This window comes from Crinia signifera, chromosome 4 (genome assembly GCF_055691185.1).
Source record: "Crinia signifera chromosome 4, ASM5569118v1, whole genome shotgun sequence".
Lineage (NCBI taxonomy): Eukaryota > Metazoa > Chordata > Amphibia > Anura > Myobatrachidae > Crinia > Crinia signifera.
In genome coordinates, this window is record NC_139220.1 from 54,749,628 (window position 1) to 54,772,760 (window position 23,133).

Here is a 23,133-nt window from a genome sequence, read left to right on the forward strand (position 1 = left end):
CCACTTGTGCCCATCCCTATGCTGTGTTTGCAGCCCATCTGGATCCTAACCCCCTGACCAGGACAAGTGGGCACCCAGCCTAAGTAGGTGCAGCGAGTAAATGACAACCCCTGGATTAATGTCAGTCCTGGTGTCTCTGGCCACATGTATATGCCGCTGCCCGGTGTATAATGCCCACGTGTATATGCCGCTGCCCTGTGTATAATGCCCATGCGTAAATGCCGCTGCCTTGTGTATAATGCCCACGCATATATGCCGCTGCCCTGTGTATAATGCCCATGCATATATGCCGCTGCCCTGTGTATAATGCCCACGTGTATATGCCGCTGCCAGTGTGTATAGTGCCCGGGGGTAACATATAGCAATTTAGGGGGCGCCAAAATGAGATTATATCTTGCCCCCCCAACCTAAAAACGTTCCAGCGCCCCTGAGGGGCATCAACAGCAGTGTAGGCCCCTGGGAATAGCAATGTATTGGGGCCCCTACCGATCCTCCAGTGGTAGGGGTGGGGGAAGCTCTGATGTCCCACGGGTGGTAGGGGGTATTATATCAACCGCTCAGCATGTAGGGCCTGGATCCGTAATTTCCACTAATTACCCCTTTACTGCACATATGGTGGGAGATGGGGTGGGAGAAGGGGGCATTGGGCTGAATAAAGGGGCCCTGATACATAACTTCCAGGGTGGTAGAGGATGTTTGTATGGCGCTGCAAAACACTTGTGGCGCCTTATAAATAAAATTAAAATAATAATAATGTTTAATATGCAGAGGAGGGGTGTATAGTGGAGTGGGCTTATTATTCATTATTTTCTGGTGGGAGGACAGCTTGCTTGACTGCAGATATCTCCAGTTCCCGGAAATAGATTTCTTAGATTTTAATGGAATTAAAATCTAGAGAATTCCACCTACCAAATGGTACTGGGGACTAGGGGATCAGATTTCAGAAGTCAGAGCAATTTGCCAATGAGTGTATAAAACTACATACCAGGTGTGTGGAGCTGGAGCAGTAACCATCTGCTGGAAGGCTGATATCTATGGTTCTGGGAACAGTAGAGACAAGCTACTAGTGTCCTTCAAAGGGGGAGAGTCCCAGCTTTTGGAGTATGCCCTCAGAAAAACTCTAAGTCAGACAGAACCTGAAATATCTGACTGGGAAGAGCAATTAACAGGTACCCATGGAAAGAGGAGACCCTCGGCTTTCAGCCTAGGGCACTTAGACTCCTGGGAGGTTTCTGGGTACCCAGAAACCCCCCTGCGTGCGCTACTGTCCTACAGTACATACTTATACTGCATCCAGACCGCAAATGCAGGGTCACACCGGTTCAGTCCCAGTGCGACCCTGCATGTGCAGTCTGTTTAGAACACATAAGCGAACCGGCAATATTGCCGGTTGTGGGGCGCTGCTCCAAGCACTGCCGCCTCCATAGTGTGAATGGGAAACTGGTTGCTCGACCCAATTAACCCGTTCACACTATACAGCAACCCTTCTTTTTACCCTATTTGTATTGATGTGTTGCTACCAGTTAGTTGTAAATGGTAACCCCTTTCACATCGCACCAATTACCGGGTTGAACCAACAAAAAAACGGCATGAACAAAGTAATTTTGTGCAATGTGAAAAGGGGTATAATGGGTAAATTAGCTAAGATGGGAGTTCTACTTGAGGATGTTGCCCATAGCAACCAATCAGATTCTATTATCTTCTAGAAGCTGCTTAACAAATAAGAAGTAGAATCTGATTGGTTGCTATAGGCAACATCCCATCTGTGTTTTTTTTTTCTCTTATCTATGTATTATTTTTGCTGCAAGGAGTTTATTTTTCTGAACATGTACTTTACTTGTGCATTTTCTTTTTACTTTTATTGCTACTTTTTGTTTGTGTGCACGGTTTGTAATTTGTGTGCACGGCTTGTAAATTGTTTGTGTGCACGGTTTGTCTTTTGTTTGTGTACACGGTTTGTATTTTGTTTGCGTGCACGGTTTGTATTTTGTTTGTGTGCACGGTTTGTATTTTGCTTGTGTGCACGGCTTGTATGTTGTTTGTGTGCACGGTATGTATTTTGTTTGTGTGCACGGTTTGTATTTTGCTTGTGTGCACGGCTTGTATTTTGTTTGTGTGCACGGTATGTATTTTGTTTGTGTGCACGGTTTGTATTTTGTTTATGTGCACAGTTTGTATTTAATTGTCTTCATTATAAAGGAACAAATAAGTCTGTTTATGCAGAATTTTGTGATCTTCTCCCTTTGATATTGTAAATAGATCAGCAAAAAGTCACTATTCTACCTCCCACATACAGCAGAACACACAGAAAGCTATACAGTATAAAATGTGTATGATAAAGATAACAGGACTGTGATAACTCACGTCATCGTACTGTAACTGCATGAAGAATCCCCTCATACCATTGTACACTAAACATGCTTTGTGAAATGTGAAATCATTAAGCTGAGTATTGTGCAGAGTTTCCCAGATCTAGGACAATTCCTTATGCTGGCTGCACACTACTAAACTGGCAGCAAATCAGCATATGCCTTATCAGTATAAAGGCCAACAAACAATAGAACAAGTAATGAACATAGCGGTGTGCTGTAAGATTCTTTGTCCAGATAAAGAATGACTGCTGAAATATTACACTCATTAATCACATTCTCCAAACTGTAAAAATAATGCACTAGATTTATCAATCATAAAATCCCCCTCCATGCGGAAAGCCTAGCATTCCTTTTATTCCACCAGTATATAAAAGGCCCTGGAAGAATTTCTAGAAGTGGCGCCTAATCAAATGTTGGCGGAACCAACACTCAGGGGCAGATTTATTAAGCTTGGAGAAGAGATAAACTGGAGATAAAGCGGAGAAAAGGTAAAAGGAGATACAGCATCAGCCAATCAATGCTTTATCTCCTTTTACCTTTTCTCCGCTTTATCTCCAGTTTATCTCTTCTCCAAGCTTAATAAATCTGCCTCTAAAAGAGGTAGAATTAATACATGACTACACCTGGTTGGAAGCCGTTGGTATTCTAGTGGTCCCAGACCTTTAAACTGCCGTTACAAACAAACCTCCACATTTCTCATAATACACCTCCCCCATTGAGATTGACTACAGACCCTGAACCTCCATCAAGCAGACAAACAACTCATTATCATAATCTCCTGAATATCAAATATACCCACCCAACCCCAGTGGAGCCCAGAAACACACCAGAAATTGTTACACCCCCAGATTGCACCCATTCCTGTCAATTTAGATGAATATTTGCTACTCTGGGCAGTGCCACACCTTAAAAACAAAAAGTCATTGGTTAGCAGGTGGCCTCATAGGTGCCTCGGCCTCCGGGAATCTTCCCTGTAAGTCTCTGTTACACATTATGACAGCCAGAGCCTCCATTACATGTTAAGTTAGGCAGCGCCCTTGTTACATGCTAAGACAGGCAGAGCCCCCATTACATGCTACACCAGGGAGAGCCCCCGTTACACATTAAGCCAGACAGAGACCCCATTTTGGAAGATAAAGTCCCTTATATATATTACGCCAGGTAGGGCCCCTTATACATATTACACCAGCCAGAGCCCCCTGATACACATTGCGTCAGGCAGAGCCCTTGTTAGATGGTGCAACAGGCACAACCTCATTACACGCTTTGTCAGACAGAGCCTCCCACTACACGTTACACCAGCCAGAGCCCCAACTACATGTTACGCCTTGCAGAGTCTCCGTTATGCCTGACAGAGCCACTGTTACGCTAGGCCAGACCCCTGTTTCACGTTACACCAGGCAGAGCCCCCCACTACATGTTATACCTGCCAGAGCCGCCATTATTCCAGGCAGAGCCCCCTTTAATAAGTTACGACAGGTAGAGTCCCATTACTAGAGAAGGAGAGAGAGGCGGTGAAAAGTATTACCTACAGTACCTATCTCCAGCATCTCTATAGGACTTTGGATGGGGGCAGGCACTTATCGACATTAAGCCTCGTTCCCTTAATACCTGCGAATCGCACACAGCTACAGTAGTTACAGCCCTGGGGGATGGGATATAGCTGAGAGGCAGTAGAGCAGGGTGGGAAGGGATGGAGCATGGGGGGCCTTGACCGATTTACCTGGCATAATACACTAGCATTGCTTAAATAAAGTATGTGTAATCTTACCAGTTCTCTCGCACCATATTGCTTTTCAACCTTTATCTTCAGACTTTTAAAGCACTCCTCCATTCGTTCATGGAAAGGACGAAGGTCTTCTGTGACTCTCTTTTCATGAATCCGTATTCCAGCACCAAGAAGAGGTGTCTATGATAATAGTAAGCTAGTAGTGAGAATTTTATGTATCCCTTGCACATGGATTTCCCAGACCCACAATGGATAATACAGACACAGTACCACACTCCTCTATGACAAATGTACTTGAACCATAAAATTAGTCCCCATGCAAAAGGTAAGTAAATTAAGCTTTTTTACTAAGTTTTGGTACATACTTATAATATTAGTTTGTACATATGCCTACTGAAATATATATATTTTTAAAATTATACAGTATATTCTAACTGCAGGCAAGAAGAAAGCTGTTAAAAGAGAATATGTTGCTTAAAATAAATAAAAAAACAGAACAATTATGCAGCGTTTTCACATTAAAACCCGGGTCGCCCATTATACCGAGTGTGACCCGAGTTTAACTCTTCTTATAACCCAGGTAAAATTGCCGGGTTGGTCATCTCGGGTTATAAAGTATGGTGCTTTCACACCGCACCTTAACCCAACAATAACGCGGGCCAGCGGATAAGATGCCACCTTCATACAGTAAATAGCACAGGCAGAGTTCATTAGATGCTGCCATGTTGGCACCAGTCCCCAGTCCAAGTGCAATTCAGCATGGAGTCACTGATGCTGCTTTTAGACCGCAAAACTGGCTTTGACCAGGTATTTTAAAACGTTTCTAAAAACGGGTCTGCCAGCTAAAACCCCTTTCACACCGCATGTCTTTAAACGGTATTTGAATGCAGTTTTTGTCCCTTCACAACACTGAACCCGTTTTAACCCATAGAAAACAGTGGGTGAAAAAAAAACGGGTCTGAAACGTGTAAGACCCTGCTTTATTACCGTTTAGAAATACCAGTTCAATAGAACCGGTAAATTCACTCTAAAACTGTAAAAAAAATGGCAAAATAAAGGGTAAAAAGTGCGGTCTGAAAGGGCCATAAAGCTAATAGGTTTAATAGCAATAGCTGTTTAATAACTTCAAATAGCATAACAAAAATATTAGTATTTTAATGTTTTTTGCTGGCCAGTGGGCTATGGGCCTTTATGGGTACAGTATGTTGCAAATTACAATATGTTTAAACATAAAGTATCCCCAAGTATAATGGTTTTTCCATTAAAACTTGGTAATATACTCTACATAAACCTGTTTTGTGACTATTCATTACACTGTTCCGTGATCCTCATCGTGACAGCACATCAATAATCTACTGGGCAATTTCATTTCTGAAATTCTCCCAAGTATTCTTGAAACAGCTGTATGTCTTACAAAGCGTGCCCTGACTTCTGCTTTATGTGATATAGGCCGCAGAAATATGGACTGAGATAAGGACGCTTCTACATAATCTATTCAGCAGATGAACAGATTCAGAAAGTGACATTTGCTGACTAAATTGAGCATGATGCTGGTCACAATTTCTGATCTATCCAAAAGTCAGATTCGCATCAATTAATCCTACACATATTTATAGTTCTCATTTAATAACTATTACTTTGTTTGTGGACTGAGAAACTGCATATTGTGAAATAAAAATAAAAATCTTTTATGGTAATGCGTAGAATTATATCCAAAATGTTCTTTAAAAGACCCGTTTGGGTTGACTGCCTGTATAATTCTTACTGAGCAGTTTTTAAAAGATTGATATAATCTGAATCAAAGTTTTTAAGTTGGTAATATCTATGCACATATTTAAGTTGGTTATTTAATATGAAGGGTCCTATGTATTAATAATTGCAGCATTGCCGCTATACGTAACATTGTGTTTCGTGGCGGATATTTAAAATAGTTTTGTGTGAAAATATCTCTGCTGTAGGTCTTAGGACAAAGCCGCAAGGACAATGGTAGTGATAGCTGCTCTCCCTGGTACTTTGCAGGAAGTTTTCATGTTTGTTTCTGGAATTGGAGCCAGTGCCAGACGGAGGTTGCAGGAGAGGGATTGAAAGATCTCTCTCCTGATACTACGGATGATATTCAATTACCTCCGATCAATGATCGGGGGATAAATGTCTCACTGCAGGGCTATTTTATTAGCCCCAATATGCTGGCACGTCCCATGGCTTATCAGTTGCCAGTGACATCCAAAGCCTCAGAATCTATTGCATTTTGGGCTTGTGGATATGAGGTTAGTGGCCACACCTCTGAAATGGCATTTTTGGGGGTTTGGCTGCATATTTAACTGCCTTAATCTCAAGCACTATGTAGCATAGTGAGGCGAGATGTATGAGGACTCATCTGTATGTAAACAATAAATGGACTTAGATGTCTTCTCGCCAAGTACTCTAGTCATTATTAGATTTGACCTACTGTTTACTTATGTGGTGATTTTACTTCCTGTTATGAACAACTGTCAGGATAATCAGTGATCTCCTTGTGGGACATCGGTTAATGCTGGCCATACACAGTACGATAATCATGCAAACCAATGACTGGTTTGAACAATAATTGCTCAATGTATGGATCTAGATTAACCAAACCATCAAACCATGACCCGACCATTGCTCAGTCAACCTAGGAATGGAGATCCCCACCATAGATTGTGCAGTTTATGGAGATGCCCTACTATTAGGCCGCAAACTCCTCCTCTTGTCCATCCAGTGTTTCATCTGCCCTGAGTTTACTGCATATATCCAGCTATGAAGTCTATGAAAATTGTTTCACAATGCATAATCATAATGGACATTGCATCACAACACTCAACATACAACAAATATTACAGAAACAGTGGACACATTCTAAATACTGTGCTCTTGAGTAGAAAATACATTCTGCATGTAACATTTTTCACAAAAATATATTTTAAACCCCCCATTTTACTTTGTGACTAAAACTTCTCTCAGAAGAAGCTAATAAGTTATATATTGCATAGCACATAACAAATGTGTATCTGCAGTTATTGCTCAGCGTCAGAATGATTAATAGTATTAGAAAAGGGAACCCAAATGTACAGCACACACATACAATTTGCACATCTCCCTAGTGTATATGCCAAGGCATTATACATATGACTGTAGGTTAATCTCTCTGAGGCGATTTAAGCAAATGGATCCTCATAGACTAGCGCATATTTTCCCTGAATAACATCCATATCTTAAGTAGCAAATATACATTTCTACAGCTCTCAGTGTAAAGGCCCCCATACACTATGCGATTTGGTCCCGATTTCACCTGATTCAGATGGATCGGGCAGTGAAATCGGGCCAAATCGCAGGTATAGACACCCAGTCCGACCCAATGCGCGGTCCCGTGCGCATCGGGTCAGAGTCGGGAGGTCGGACCGGCTGCACATAAGATTTGCTAAATCTTATGTGCAGCCGGGCGGGGACACAGGCGGCGGATGCTGGCGAGGGAGATGGGCAGGGAGAGCCGGAGCAGGGAGCTGTCAATGCTCCGTCCGGTGGAGGGAGCAGGGGGGGGGGCGGGGGACGATTCTAGTAGCGCAGAGGCAGCGGACGCTGCGGGGAACACAGGCGGCACTAACGTAGATGCAGTCAGGGGGAGCCGGGAGCTGTCAGCGCTGGAGAAAAAAAAAAGCCCATACAATGAATGGGCAGACTGTGATTGGCTGAGCGCTCTCTCAGCCAGTCAGCAATTGGCTGAGAGAGCGCTCAGCCAATCACAGGCCGCCCATTCATTGTATGGGCTTTTTTTTTCTCCAGCGCTGACAGCTCCCGGCTCCCCCTGCCTGCCTCTACGTTACTGCCGCCTGTGTCCCCCGCAGTGTCCGCTGCCTCTGGGCTACTAGCAGAGCCCCCCAGCCACCTTGCAGCGTCCTCCACCCGCCACCTGGATATCCCTTGCCCCCCTGCTCCCTCCACCTTGTAGCTCCCTGGGAGTTGCAAATGATACATCGCATGCGATGTATCATTTGCAAAACTTGGCACATCAGTGCCTAATCGTGTGTCCCCCTCCCGGGGAGCTGCAGGGGGAAATCAGGTCCGACTTGTCCTTAGGACAAGTCGGACTAATGTATGGGGGCCTTAACATTCAATCCATCACCTGTCCTATACCTAAACTAAAATAAATTGTGAATGAAATGTCAGAGCACAGATATTCATTAATTGATATTGTACAGTACTGTGTCTAGGTATGATGTTCCTTTGCACGGTGATAAATACAATTAGGCCTGTGAGAAGTAAAATAAAATGTACTAAGCATAGGATTAACCATTGCTTAGAATACTTTAAACAATATTGCAAAAATGAAGCTGTAGATGGAAATTAGTAGAAAATATATATCTTTAAGGGATTTGCCTTAATAAAGGGAACCTGGGGAGTGTGTCTGTAAACCCTTGTCATGGGCAGAGGTTTATAGACAGAAAGAGGGATGTTGCTCCTGTAGATGAACTGTACACTGATGGCAGAAGTTGCATCACTGTCATCCCCTTGTTACACAGGAAGTGATTTGTTTTACAGGAAGTGCCCCTACAGCCATTATGTTGAAGCTAGTAAAGTAGCATGTCTGCAGTTCACCAGCATCCTGTATTGATTTGCACACAGACCATTTTACAGCCCCCACTTACATCACTAGGCTTAAACAGAGTTGGGATAAGACTTAATGGGGCCCTAATCATAGTAGCGGGTTTTGTGAGCTTTTTTTCTGGTCTTAACAGTGCTCATATTCATTATAGGAGCAGATCCCTGCTTGATGCTGCACTGTTACAACAACAACAACAACAACACAATATCCTAGTGTACGCAATTATACCAGGCCAATAAAGCTGATTCTGATGTCTGGTCCAAGAAACAAAGATGAGCATGCTTTTAGTCATCTCAACCTGGCAGCAATCAAACCTTATGATAGCACTCATGTAAATCGGGTGTGCATTCTACGATCCCCCCCCCCCCATAAGCTAATATTGTGTACACCTGTACACCTGAAGGTTGGGACTCCTTCAACTTAGAGTAGCAACCCGTCCACCTGATCTGAATATTAGTTTACCAGTTTGGTCCCTGGAAGCCACAGACTGCAAACTGTAGGCACAATGAAGGTAAGACCTAAAAATTTACACTATTTCCTGGTCTTGGAGATGGATTTGGGGCGCGGCTCCCATTCGGTTGGTGTAACTGCGTTGCCTTCGGGGTGGCACACCCTAACATTTATTTAGCACTATTTATTTTTCACTAATATTATACTTTCTAGCACTTCACTTTTTAACCTCTAGCTTCTTATTAACACACTTATAGCTCAGTTTTTCATTTGTGTGCTGCCCTGTGGTGACTGGCTTATGCCGGCCTTTTTGGGTCTCCGCGCCCCAGATTCAAACTTAGTATTAGGGACCCACCAGAAACGAGATCACCGTGAAGCTGGTTGGTGGGCAAATATTTATTGGCCAATGAATATACCAAGAACCTCTATTATTGATTGATTAATAATATAGGGCCTTATTTTGATTCATTCTTTCTGACAAAATCCTTCTTAGATGGACAAAACCATGTGCACTGCAGGGGGGGCTGATGTAACATGTGCAGAGAGAATTAGATTTGGGTGAGTAATTTTGTTTCAATGCAGGGAAAATACTGACTGCTTTATTTTTACACTGCAATATAGATCTCACTTTGAAGTAAAACCCCACCCAAATCTAATTCTCTCTGCACAAGTAACACCTGCCCCACCTGCAGTGCACATGGTTTTGCCCATCTAAGAAGGATTTTGTCAGAAAGAATGAACCAAAATAAGGCCCATGGAGTGTGCATCTGCACCATGTGTTTTCCTTTGCAGAACTACAAGTCCCAGCATGATAGCACCTCATGAAAATCGGGTGTGCATTCTAAGATTCCCCCCCATAAGCAATCAAATCGTATACTTGCAGGGAGGAATTTACTAAGATGGGTGTTCTATTGAAGATTGGATGTTGCTCACAGCAGATTCTACTTATTGGTTAGTTAGTACCTTCTAAAACACAATAGATAGAGGGCTAAATGTAATGAGTGTGAGTTTTTGATTTTTTTTTTAAAGTGGCAATCAATTACATGGCATTATCCTGTTTTTTTCAGTGTAAGTGATTGCCGCTTTAAAAAAAATGGGAAAACTTTCCCAAAATCTCTCACTTTCTGATTCTCACACCCTATTATATTTGGCCCGGATTGGTTGCTATGGGAAACATCCTATCTTCGAAAGAACTTCCATCTTAGTAAATTTACCCTGCAATGTCTGTGACTGGTGACGTAAAAAGTACAGTACCTGCCAAGCGATGAGATCCTTCAGTTTATTTAGCTTTTCACAATCATCAGAATGTTCTCGCATGTACTCATCAGTAAAGAAAGCCTAAAATGAAAAGTGCAATTTTATATCTCCATAGCAATAACATCAACAATACAATTCAATTCCTCTTGCTGCACCCAAACAATAACATGATACAAAGGGCATTTGTATTGTTATATGACATTTTAGATGGCTAGACCATTGCAGAGTGAGGTTAACTGATATGACCGCACAGTATACACAGTAATTGCTTGTCACGGAGTGGGATAGAAACAAAGTGCAAATGTTTCTGTTTTGGAGACCATTGATTTAACTGTTGGCATGGCATCATTTTTCATGATGCAGGTTTAAAAAGGTAGGAGAAAAAATGGGAAAGAACAAAAAATGATCTTGATTCAAAAAGAGTTTCAGCATCCACTACAGTATATCTTTACAATACTTGTAATACTGATTGATAAAAATAAATCCTACTAGTTCTGCAAAGTAAAAACTATTGTATGTTATGTATTTTATGGTAGTATTCAATATGGGAATGTCCCGATAGTCGGAATCCTGGGCCGTTTTCATTCCGTTTGACTGTAACTGGACAGCTGGAATTCAATGTTCCTGCTGTCGAATGTCGGAAACGACGTGGATCGGCAAAAAGGGCCGTGGATTGTCTAAAAACAGCAGTGAGTTTGTCAATCTGTGGCTGTTTCTGACAAAACAGATCTGACTTATTTTAAAGTCAGATCTGTATTGTTGGAAAACTGCCTTCAATTCTGTTGATAATGGCAGCATTGAATAGGCGAGTGCCACCATTTCTGTCGGTGGAAATAGCGGCTGGGATTGAATACCCTCCCCATAGTGTCTCCGGGCAGACCCACATGGTGTGTGGTATAATTTATCAACAGTGATGATATCAACATACCCAGATAAAAGTACCAGCCAATCAGCTTCTGTCTTATAGACTGTATTTGAAATATGACAAAAGCAGATTGATTGGTACTTTATCTCTCTCCAAACATTAATAAATACCCCCTTAAAGGCAAAAAAAACCATTGTGCCAGTATGAGTTTGCACCCTTGCATTGCAACACGGCTTATGTAGGAGCAAATTGCCCTTTGTAGGCTCCGTTTGAATGATTTGTTCTTAACCGAATCACCTGTCGCATAAGTAACCAAAGATCACACAGAATTGAAACTTTTTTATTTTAGTATTTGCTTTAGTTTATATACTATACAATATATAGTTAGGCTCATGTTCAGATCTTGTTGGGCAGTTTGTCATTTTAATTAGCCTGACTCTGTATGGCTGCGCCAGGCCAAACAGTTGTCCTGAATTATTAAAATCTGAATCAGTTAAATAAAATAAACTGTTTGGCCAATAGTCCTCACTAACACGTAGCGAGGGGAAGCTGGTGAGCACAATACTAACTGGCGATTGCTGTTCTGAGTTGAGGCCACATGAAAGGATCACAAAGTGTGAATAATTGAGCAGCGTTAGATAATTCTGGTCTTTATCGGCTGTCACACATTTGGCATGAACTGTCCCCTGTAAATAGCTGACACACATCTTCTGATTTTCAAACCATTCTCTTTCAATCCATTTCCCTCTTTTAAATGCCTCTCAGCAACATTGTCCCCTGGGCTCAGGGAAGACAGATTTTCAAGGACTATTTTTTTTTTTAAATAAAAGCATAATATAATCAGATTGATGCCTAGACATTATATATGACTACTTTATTCTTTAACATTGATGAAGTTGTTGGATATCTTCTGACAGAATGTGAATGCTTAAAATTGTCTCTGACTACTACTAAATCGCTTTATGAAATGAACTTGTGCTATGGGATCAACGGCATATTTATAATGGGTGCAATGTGCATTGTGCACACAGGCCCCTTGTTCTCTAGTGCTCAGACTCTACTGCACTGAGCGCCGGGGAGCTGCAGCCGGAAGCGGGGAGGGGGCCTGTCCGGGGGAGGCTGCATACAGGCCCCTGGGTCTCTAGTGCTCAGACTCTACTGCACTGAGCGCCGGGGAGCTGCAGCCGGAAGTGGGGAGGGGGCCTGTCCAGGGGAGGCTGCATATAGGCCTCCTCCTCTCTGTATGGGATGCTAGGACTATTACTCCCATAAAGTACTATGTACTGTCACTGCAAGAGAGGCGGCCATCCGGGCCGGTATAATGCTAGCAGAAGGATACACCGGTATGTTACCACTATTCCTTTTCACATAAGCATAAAACTGCTTTAAAATAGCGTAAACTTAAGCTTAAAGCATGTACCTGTCTTCACAAACCTGATATTGATGTGTAAATTTACTAAAACTTTTAAAAATTAAAAGAGGTGATGTTGCCCATAACAAACAAGCAGATTCTATCATCTATTGAATCCTAGAAAATGATAGACAGAATCTGACTGGTTGCTATGGGCAACATCCCCACTTCTTACAGATGGAGCGCCTCTCGTTCAGTGCCGGGGAACACCAGAATGGCCCCGCTGGGGATCACCGGCGGAATGGCCCTCCGTCTGACTGGGACATGCGAGCGTCTCACACGCATGTGCATCCCAGTTTTTTGGCAGCAGGGAACGGGAAACCTGGGGTGGGGAGGCAGCGGGGACCGACGGACAGCGTCAAGGAGGCGGCGGGACCGACGGGGAGCTCCGTTGGAAGGGGATGAGCGAGGGGGTCTCGTGCACGCGCGTCCCCTTCCGGAGGCTGGTGGGGGCTGGCGGTTGGCGATCTGACCGTGCTAAACGACAGGCAGTCCATCTGTACTTTTAGAAGCTTTAGTAGATTAACCCCAAAAAGGGCATAAATGTGGGGCAATTTTAGCCCTATTTCTAAGCGATCTATATAGAACGCTCCATGTATATCTCTCCGAGCGACAGAAATGCACGGTCCCGTGAGTCACCATAACTTTGCTAGATCTTGTCTACATGTCCATACACACATTGCTATATGTGTATTGCAGATCCAGCCCCCGGTAACCTGAACCTATTGTAGCTACACCACTGACCGTTCCAGTGAGTAAAGAATCTCTTTCTACAGCTGCAACTCATTTAAAAAATACATTTATTTCATTTAAAGCCATGTTTTCAATTTGTAATTTCAATTTCATTTGGATTTTCACTCCCATGTTTTGTGTGTGTAGTTATTCATATGTTTATTCAGATCTTCAATGTGTATTATGGCCCTATGCAGCTTTAATGAGAAAATAACACATCCTTTTTTTCAAAGAGTATAACTTCCAAAGATGAACAACAGAAACAGCCCATTGAATTAAACTCCAATTACTGGACACTAATATCAAAACCTGCCCTGCAAAACCAATATCCAGAGTAACAAGTGTGAGGTGCTGGACACTGAAAGGGGCATAAATGTCACTGGAGTAAACCTTTGGATGAGAGGTATAAAGTAATTGTTCCAATGAATAACTAAAGAAAGGGAGGATTTCCCAATGCATTTGAACACCTGTAACACTGTAACAGTATCTTCTATTCGGGTACACTTAATACACCATAATGGTCAATTCATTTAGGTGTATTCTGTTGACATTTATAATGTTAATATTAATAATGTCAACATGAGAGTATTGAGATTCTCATACAGTCAACAGCATGTCAACATTTATCACATTGACATTCATGTAGACGCTGATGAATGTTGATGTGATAAGAATGTAGACAAAATAACCCGGGTGGGCCAGAAGTGATTTACCGTCTTTGGCCAGCTGCAGTGATTTCATGCATGTTTGGCGGACCGGTGATGGTGACTTCCAGCTGATCCTGCGGTGGTTCCATAAGTGGGTAATGCTAACCCCTAGTCATCCATGTAGTGCCTTACCCAAGACTCTCATCCTGTAGCCTAAACCTCCTCTTCTGCAACCTTACCTTTCCCTTATGCATCCTAACTATCTCCTCCTGACCTGTCAGCATTAAAATAATGTTATCATTTCACACCATCACTCTGGGATACAGAGTACAGCTGTACCTGCTGTGTAGTGTAACTCATGCGCAGTTTGACGCTGAGAGACAGTGAGTACTGCTGTGTAGTGTGACTCATGCATACTGATACTGTGAGTACGGATGTACCTGCTGTGTAGTGTAACTCTGGGAGACAGTGAACATGGATGTACCTGCTGTGTAGTGTGACTCAAATGTAGTGCGACTCCGTGAGACAGTGAGTACGTATGTACCTGCTATTATTCAATGAATCAGCACCACTGAGTAAGTAACTTTAATGCTCATACTTTAGTTTGAGCCATCTGAAAATGTGTGCCTATATGCAGTTCAGGGGTCAATGGAAACCCTCCATGTCATTACTAAGTTTTTAGGAATACGTGGAAATGCTTAATTTCCTGACTGTGAATTGTAACTCAAATTCCTTTGGTTGCCCACTGATAAAACCCAACCTTGCTTTGCTATGTGCAAATGTTTTATATTTTTCCAAATGTTAAGGTATTTACATAGGGACCGTTACCTTTTCATATTTTGCAAAGCCACCCATGACTGCTGGGTCAACAATCCCATTCAGACACATAGATAGTGGGTTGATTGGTAGATTTTCATCCCGCTGGTATTGATTGATGAGCATCAGAATCTTCTCGTTGGTTGCAGACATTGTTTCAATGGCATTTTCCAGGGGGCTTATTGTTGTCTGTAAAAATAAAAAAAGCTCAATCAGTTAAAACAATTCCAGAATAGTTTTTTTTTAGCAATGTTATTATTTAAAATCAGTATTAAACATGATTAATATTAACAATTTACAGCTAATGATCTAGACTAGATATTTTAACTGACATAGTGTAGTCTTAGTGAGTTCCACCAAGGTTTCTTATTATTTACTTATTAACAGTTTCTTATATAGCGCACACATATTCTACAGCACTTTACAGAGAATATTTGAACATTTACCTCAGTTCCTGCCCCAGTGGAGCTTACAATCTATATTCCCAACCACATATACATGCATACACAGACATTCTAGGATTAATTTGTTGGGAGCCAATTAACCTACCAGTATATTTTTGGATTGTGGGAGGAAACCGGAATACTATGAGGAAACCCACGCAAGTACGGGGAGAATATACAAACTCTGCACAGTTAGGGCCATGGTGGGAATCGAACCCATGACCTCAGTGCTGTGAGGCAGTAATGCTAACCATTACACCATCCGTACTGCCCCATTCTTATGCTACCCAGGGCTGTAATTAGGGTGGTACAGACTGTGCCATCACGCACAGCCTTGCAGGGTAGGAGGCACTGTTGGCAACACTTGTCAATTATCTATTTTGATAATTTCCGCTAGTTGGCAATGTAACAGATTTATTTTTCAGGATGAAATAGTGCAATGAGTATTGAGTTTGATTGCAATACAACAGGTTATGGGTTTAAATCCTGTGTTTGGCAGTATATTGAAATGTGTTATTTACTAAAGGGTACTGTAACTGAATAAAATAGAGCTCTTAAGTTAAGTGCATTAATGTGGTACAAAGATGATTTGTGTTCTATAAATGTGTTCTACAAATGGGTGTGCCTCACTAAACGTCTACTTACTGCTCTGATATCCCCTTCCTCACTACAGTATTCAATTATTAGCTTATTTACTATTACTAAAGAAAACTATTTGACATTCATATTCTATCATAACATATATACATTTTAAATGTACAGAATATTTAATGCCATTTAAAAAAAAAAAAACATATACATACTTGTGACATTGATGTAACCTCAAACCATCGCAGTATTCCTGGTAACCTGTAAGCTATGACGAAAGTTGTTCTTTCAATCCACATGGACTATAAGAAAAAATGATAACACAGAATAGCACGTTAGCATGTACTCTTTGTCTATTTGAGAAGCTACACGTTATAATTGGCATAAAAAATAAATAAGAATTAATACTAATTTGTTAAGCAGTCTATATTATTATTATTATTATTATTATTATTATTATTATTATACTGAAATAAAGTGTTTAGAACCAAGCAATACATTTTAAGTAAACAACACAGACATGGGAAGCAACTAATCTGCAGGATAGTTGTCCTGCAGGACAACTGCAGGATCTGGTCACTAATCTGGCATAGTTGTAATGCACTGATGTTTGGTACAATGTGTATGCTCAGGGCCTGCACTTAGCATGTGTAGTACAGATGGCTCATAAAGCCTCTGCAATTGTTGGGTGATTAACAGTCTGCAGCCATTTGGGATAGAGAAGGGGCATGGAGTGCCAAGGCTAGGGTCTCATTACCCAACTGGAATTAATGGGCTCCAGTGACAGAACTGCAGCGGCTGCTCTGTGTAATCTCAGGGTCACTCACCTGGATCCCCAGACACAGCTCTGGTTCACACATGTATGCAGGAGGTGTTTACTTAACATATAAGCCTCTCTGTTGCTTCCAAGTAAACAGTTATCATGTTTTCTACAATAGCAACTGAATCAGGCCCATAGACACCCTACCAGAAGCTGTGGGAGGCACCTAAATTTTGGAGTAGTCCCCGACAAGAATAGATGGCTCTCCTGCATCCTGCCCTCTTCCTAGTGAAGCGGGCAGGATTGTATGCTACTCACTGTCAATCATAGGAGCCACGGGAAAGGGCATAGGGCTAAATGATTGGATTGTGCTGTTTAGCTCCACCCCCTCACAGTGGACCCACAAATCTCGGGTGTTTTCCTATGTTGGGGGGAGGGGCCTAATGACAAGACCATTCGGCCAAGCCCCCCCGAAGTGCACTAAATGTTTCCTCTCTGGACTTCTTCTCGAGAAGTGACTTGCAAAGTTAGTAAGTATGCCCATAGATTGTAGGGAGATGTGTGAGTAATGAAGTTAGAACAGTGTGGGCTGGACACCCACTATGTAAGCGGTCAGTGTTTTTATCAGCGTATGAATTTTTATGGTTCAATAAGCAGATACTATTATATGACTGGACTTGCCTTATCCCTGTATACATTTAGAAAGATTTGTGAAAAATAAAATAAAAAAGGGCAACATAAGATTTAAGAGCAAAACTACTTTAAGTATTCAAATTATGCATACAGAATGACGCAGGTATGGACCCTACTCTGTCGTGTTATGGATGGAACCGCATCTATTTCTCAACAACATGGTATATCTAGGTATAGGATCTTTTAAGCATTCATAAATACCTAGCACTACTCTGTGTATAAATAATGAAGGATGCAGAAACTTCACTAATTCTGGTTAAAGTGTTGAATAAAAATCATTAAAATAAACTAATATTGACAAAATTGCTTTGCTATTCGCATACTGTAGGTTTCATATTCAAGCAGTTAGGGATATATTACTTCAGTATTGACTGGTGACAGGGCTTCAATCAAAGCTTATCACATTAGGCTGCATTGGAACTTCAGTCCACAATATAGCCTTATACAGTATATCTAGTTTTTTTTTTTTTTTCGTGAAGGCTATTACTGATTTATTTTCTTAAGATCAACTTATGACTAATATTAGATCAAACACAGGGTTTCTCTCCTTTTGATAGCTATGCATCATAATATATATATATATATATATATATATATATATATATATATATATATATATATATGGGGTTAGTTTCACCAGGGCGTGATAAATTTCTATGGTTGCAACTGCCCTATAAAGACTTAAGAAGGAGCCGCTCAGCCTCAGAGAGAGTGTTTTGCAGCCAGGTAACTGACCCTGGTTTACTGCAAAGCAAGAAATGGGTCTCTGAGGTGTGACAAGATGAGAGACAGGTGGGTTTTCAGGCACATGGCTCCAGTCCAGGTTTTCAGACCTGCACAGTCACAGGTGAGAAGTGGGCTGATTGCAGAAGAAGGCATAAAATCCTTACTACGGTTGCTGTTCAGGGCACTGATGCCTGATAGGGACAAATGAACAGGGACAAGTATTATATATACACACTATTAGAGTAAAAACTAACAGTATGTCATTAGTAAATTATACATAGCATTGACCATTCCTATGGTTTTCAGTTTGAATTACAGACCTAAATAAAAACTTATGAGCAAATATGTAATTATGGTAGAAAGGTTACAACGATTAGTCTATACAAAGCCTATTCAAATGTTTCTGCTATTGAGTGGTATATTTTCGTCAAATGATATATCAAAACGTTATGTAAAAACATAGAACTCTACTTCTACATAAGTATGTATAGTATAGTATTTGTATCACTATTGAACCCTTTTATAATTTATGTATATTTAGGTGCACACTTAGGGGGGGGGGTTTCTGTTAACCAGAGCACCACCAAGAATCAGGGGCAGGGTTTATATTCTCTAATTTTGAATGTATAAGTATTGGTTTATATGTGCCGTAACTTCACTCCAAAGCAAGATGATATGGTATGCAAGGGTGCAATTGTTCGAGAATCAGGACATTTCATAAGTTAAAGAATTTTAAAATTTTAAAATGTACATTTTGTTCCCTTTCATGATATACATAAATGAGACAAAAGATGAAGATGGGTATTTGGAGCCATTCAGTACTTTGAATAGTGTCAACTTGGAAATAGTGGTAACCCTTATATTAATGCAATATCATTTCCCACACTAGACTCCTGTCTGCCGGGAGAAGGGAAGTCAACACATATAATATTCTACAAATATGAAAATTTAGGCAGTATTTTACTTACTGGATATAACTGTACCATAATGGGTATCATACAGCATTAAATGTTGCTGGTAACATATACACTTAAGTTTAAACCAATGTCGCTAAATAAGAAGATATGGTGGAATTAGAAAATAAGTGATGTGCATTTAAATTGTTTAAGTCTGATGGGAAGAAAGAGCCCTTTCGCTTATGCTAGGAACAAAATAAATCATGCAAAAGAGGAATCAGATTTGCTAAAATAGAAAATGAAAAGCAAATCGCAATGGAAACCAAGTTAAACCCTAAAAAGTTTTTAAGTATATCAATGGTGAAAGGTTTAAAATACAATATGTGCCCTCTAAGTACAATAGTGAGGTAGGCAGATTGATTAATGATGCTAAGGATAAAGCAGAGGAATTAAATGCCTTATTTTCATCAGTGTTTACAAGAAGGAAACAAATCATTGGGATATTAAAAAAACTAGAAGTAATAAATAATGTTAGGGTTTTGGGTGTGAACCATCAGCCAGGACTGCTGTTTAGAACGGCCACGGCGGAACCTACACTGACTCTATTGACCTCCTTGGACAGGTGACCGTAGTCTGCTGGTAACTAGGCTTCTCCTGTAGTCGCCGCATTCGAAGGCGCGAGTTAGGCATGCTCAGACCCCGATGCAACCAGGGTTGCAACCAGGTGACTGTCAGAGGTAGAGACAAGAGGAGGTCTAGCTAACTGGCGCTATCTGGGAGTAACACCCTGCCTAGTGGCACCAGGCCACAGACGGGAAGTGCGGACACCAGACACAACAGAACCAAGCTACAACACGCCAAAGTAAATGATGAGTACACAAACACATGGTACCCCAAAACAAGCATATACCCACTACCATGGGCCGCTCCACACCTGGAAGAGCCAGACCAAGGGAAAATATAAAGTAACAAAGGAAACAGGGCCGCTTGCCCACAAGTGAATAACAAAAGGAATATGGCAGCTTGCCAGAACTTTATGAATAAATAAAGAACAGAACCATACAACACAACAAAATTGGCGCAGATGGTTAGGATGGTGTGTCAAGCGTCGGTATCTCAATGGGTCTTATCAACACCTTGAATGTTCTCTCACAATATGTTCCCGGCAATATAAGAGAAAGCCAACAGAGAAAGCCAACGATTACATATCATTCCATGTAAATGAGATAATTAAGATAGATACGGGCGGAGAAGAAATTGACGGGCGTACTCCACTCACAGTATCTATGGCGGGGTATGGGCACGTAGCGTTTTCTTTTCACTGTACAATCAAGGGCATTTTCCCAAAAATCCCATTGCATCGCATACCATCTCATAGTACCTGGGGGTGTGCAAGGATGGAATAGCATGCAAATCGGCAGGAAATGACCGAAAGTCGGCCGCTAAATCGAATTGCAGATCGAATCGGCCAAAAATCGTCCGCATATCGGCCGATAAATCGGATGCGATATCGTATACGATTTACATTACATCGGGCGCCCTGATAATACACAAGTACCGGATTATTATACAAACATACATAAAGGGTCAATACAGTGAACTATCAGGTGATCTAATTACCAAGAGAACCGTGCACAGGACACACGGTCACTCCCTAAGGTTAGAGGAAGTTTCTCACCCAGTGAAGGAAGGGTTTCCTTATAGTAAGGGCAGTAAAGATATGGAATATTCTGCCAGAGAAGGTTGTGATGGCAGACTCAATTGATACTGCAAAAAAATTGTCCAGATTATGATCATTAATTATAATGCACTATAGTGGACTCCGAAATACATTGGACAGCCATTTGGGGTTGTCGGGATTCTGGTTTATAATAGGTAGTAACCTCATCCAGGTCATTTACACAACTGGAGATCAAATCTAGGTTGAACTTGATGTACAAATGTCTTTTTTCAACCTTTATCAGCTATGTTAACACAGGTTTTTTGGCAGTGTGAACGGGTCAACCCGTGTCTGCAATCCCAGATCTCAAACACGGGTAAAAAGAAGGGTTTTACCCGTGTATGAGATCCGAGTATGCGGACACGGGTTGATCCGTTCACACTGCAGAAAAAGAAAACGTTTTAAAAGGCAAATTACCGGGTCGACATACTAGACTAGACAAGGAGCTAATTGGCTGCCTGTTTATCACTCTCCATAATATTGACTTTTGAAGCTTGATACATCTGGCCCTGAAAGCACTAATTGTGAATGTTTCAGTAATTAAATTGCAATGTAATAATGTGCAGTATTTTGCTAACTGAGCTATAAGTGAGTATGCTCAATATTTTAATAAGCTCCATCTTTAGATTTCAGCCCAGTAATTTCAGTGGGGTACGTTGACGTTCCCCACTGTTCCACTCTACCAATACTTGAGTATATCAAAACAGAATGGGATTCACACAACAAATGTGCATCAAAAGCCAGGGAGTATGCAAAACCAATTTATTGTAGTTACCGGGTGAGTCATGAATATTCATTCATTCATTCACTCAGCAATAGCGCTATCATAAAGTTGGCACACCGTGGGGAAAGAAGGTATCTGAAGGAATTCTGAGAACAAAAAAAATCTGCTACAAATACATTTGCTGAGATGTTTAAATTATTAAATAATGAATTACCTGACAGGTTTACTTTTTGTTGTAATGCCTGACAGAGTAATGTTTGGTAATTTCCATATGGAACGAACCAATTAAAAACAGGTGTTCATCAGACCACCAGACCAGCCTCCTGACAGCTGAACCACATCAGGGGGAAATGTAATAGGATGAGAGATTCAGAAAGTGAGAGATTTGGTGAGAAATCTCAAAAAAATTTAAAGCGGCAATCATTTACACTGCAAAACACGTTTGATTTTGACGTGTAAATGATTGCCGCTTTAAAAAATCGGCGATTTCTTAACAAATCTCTCACTTTCTGAACCTCTCATCCTATTAAATTCCCCCCCAAGTCTTCTGCCAGCCCATCAGATTAAGAATTTTTTAATGTCAACTTTTCCTAGATATCCAGACTGCCTTCTAATAACAATCGAGGCAGGACCATCTGGATAGATGTTGCCACTGACCCCAGTATGGTGAAAAATCAGAAATATGTTAGAACAAAATGGTCATATTACTGAATGCTGTTCTTTACCGCACCTAAAATGAACGGAAGGGATTTACAGAGTCACTGCCTGCATTAGCGTGCAAATGAGAATACATATTGCTAAAAACCCCTCCCCCGAAAGCTCTAATAAATCTTTTCCACAAAAACCCAGGATTCCAACCTAGGTAATAGAACATACTTTCAACTGTATCGCACAAGTGCAGCCGCATTCGATCCTGATTTGATCCTGATACGCGCCCCCGCGGCATTGGGATCGAAAGCAAAAATAGACTGTGCAGGTCTATTTCTGCTTTGATCTACTGCTTTGATTTCAAGGAGGGCCATGCTGCACAGAGAGCTGATCCCTGGAACAAGAAGGAGTGCACTGCATAGCCTCTGCTGTACATGTAAAGGCCCCCATACACTACTGTGATTTGGCCCGATTTTACCCCTTCCCGATGGATCGGATGCGTTTGATGTCCCATCAGGTGATGACCCATTGGATCCGATACGTGGTCCTGTGTGAATCGGATCTGAGTCGAATGCAGGTCCCACCTCTGACTCAAGACCACCCTCGCAGCGGCAGGAAACAGGTGACTCATGCTATACAACACATGTGAAAGGACAACATGCAGCGGATTGGATAGCAATACACTGCTGTGATACATCACAGTAGTGTATGGCCACTTTAAGATATGGCTATTTAGGGTTAGTTATAGCTAGTGAATTGTGGACATTCAGTGTTCCACATATAGTTCATAATGGAGTTTTATTGGTAAATGTAATCGGATGCAATAAGCCAGAGGTGCCAGAGTTTGTACAAGAATGGCTATATGTGTGAAGCGGCAATCATTTACAAAGCAAAAAAACAACGTGACTATGGCTTGTAAATGATTGCTGGTCAGTATGACCCCGCGCCTTCAGCTTCACTTGCCCTATTAAGTTTACCCCATAAACATTATTACCTTATAGATTGTATGCTTGGGAGCAGGGGTCGCCTACCATT

The 23,133-nt window shown here is 41.4% G+C and overlaps 1 protein-coding gene across 4 annotated transcripts in view; it reads right to left on the reverse strand.

Moving 5' to 3' along the window:
- DOCK2 (dedicator of cytokinesis 2) overlaps nt 1–23,133 on the reverse strand; it is a 707,149-nt gene that overhangs the window by 63,740 nt on the left and 620,276 nt on the right. For all 4 annotated transcript variants that reach the window (XM_083181781.1, XM_083181779.1, XM_083181780.1 and 1 more), the window contains exons 44-47: nt 16,147–16,233; nt 14,913–15,089; nt 10,427–10,510; nt 4,144–4,281 (exon numbers count right to left, since the gene is read on the reverse strand). In XM_083181781.1, coding sequence (XP_083037907.1) covers nt 4,144–4,281; nt 10,427–10,510; nt 14,913–15,089; nt 16,147–16,233 — 486 coding nt within the window. The remainder of the gene's footprint in view (nt 1–4,143; nt 4,282–10,426; nt 10,511–14,912; nt 15,090–16,146; nt 16,234–23,133) is intronic.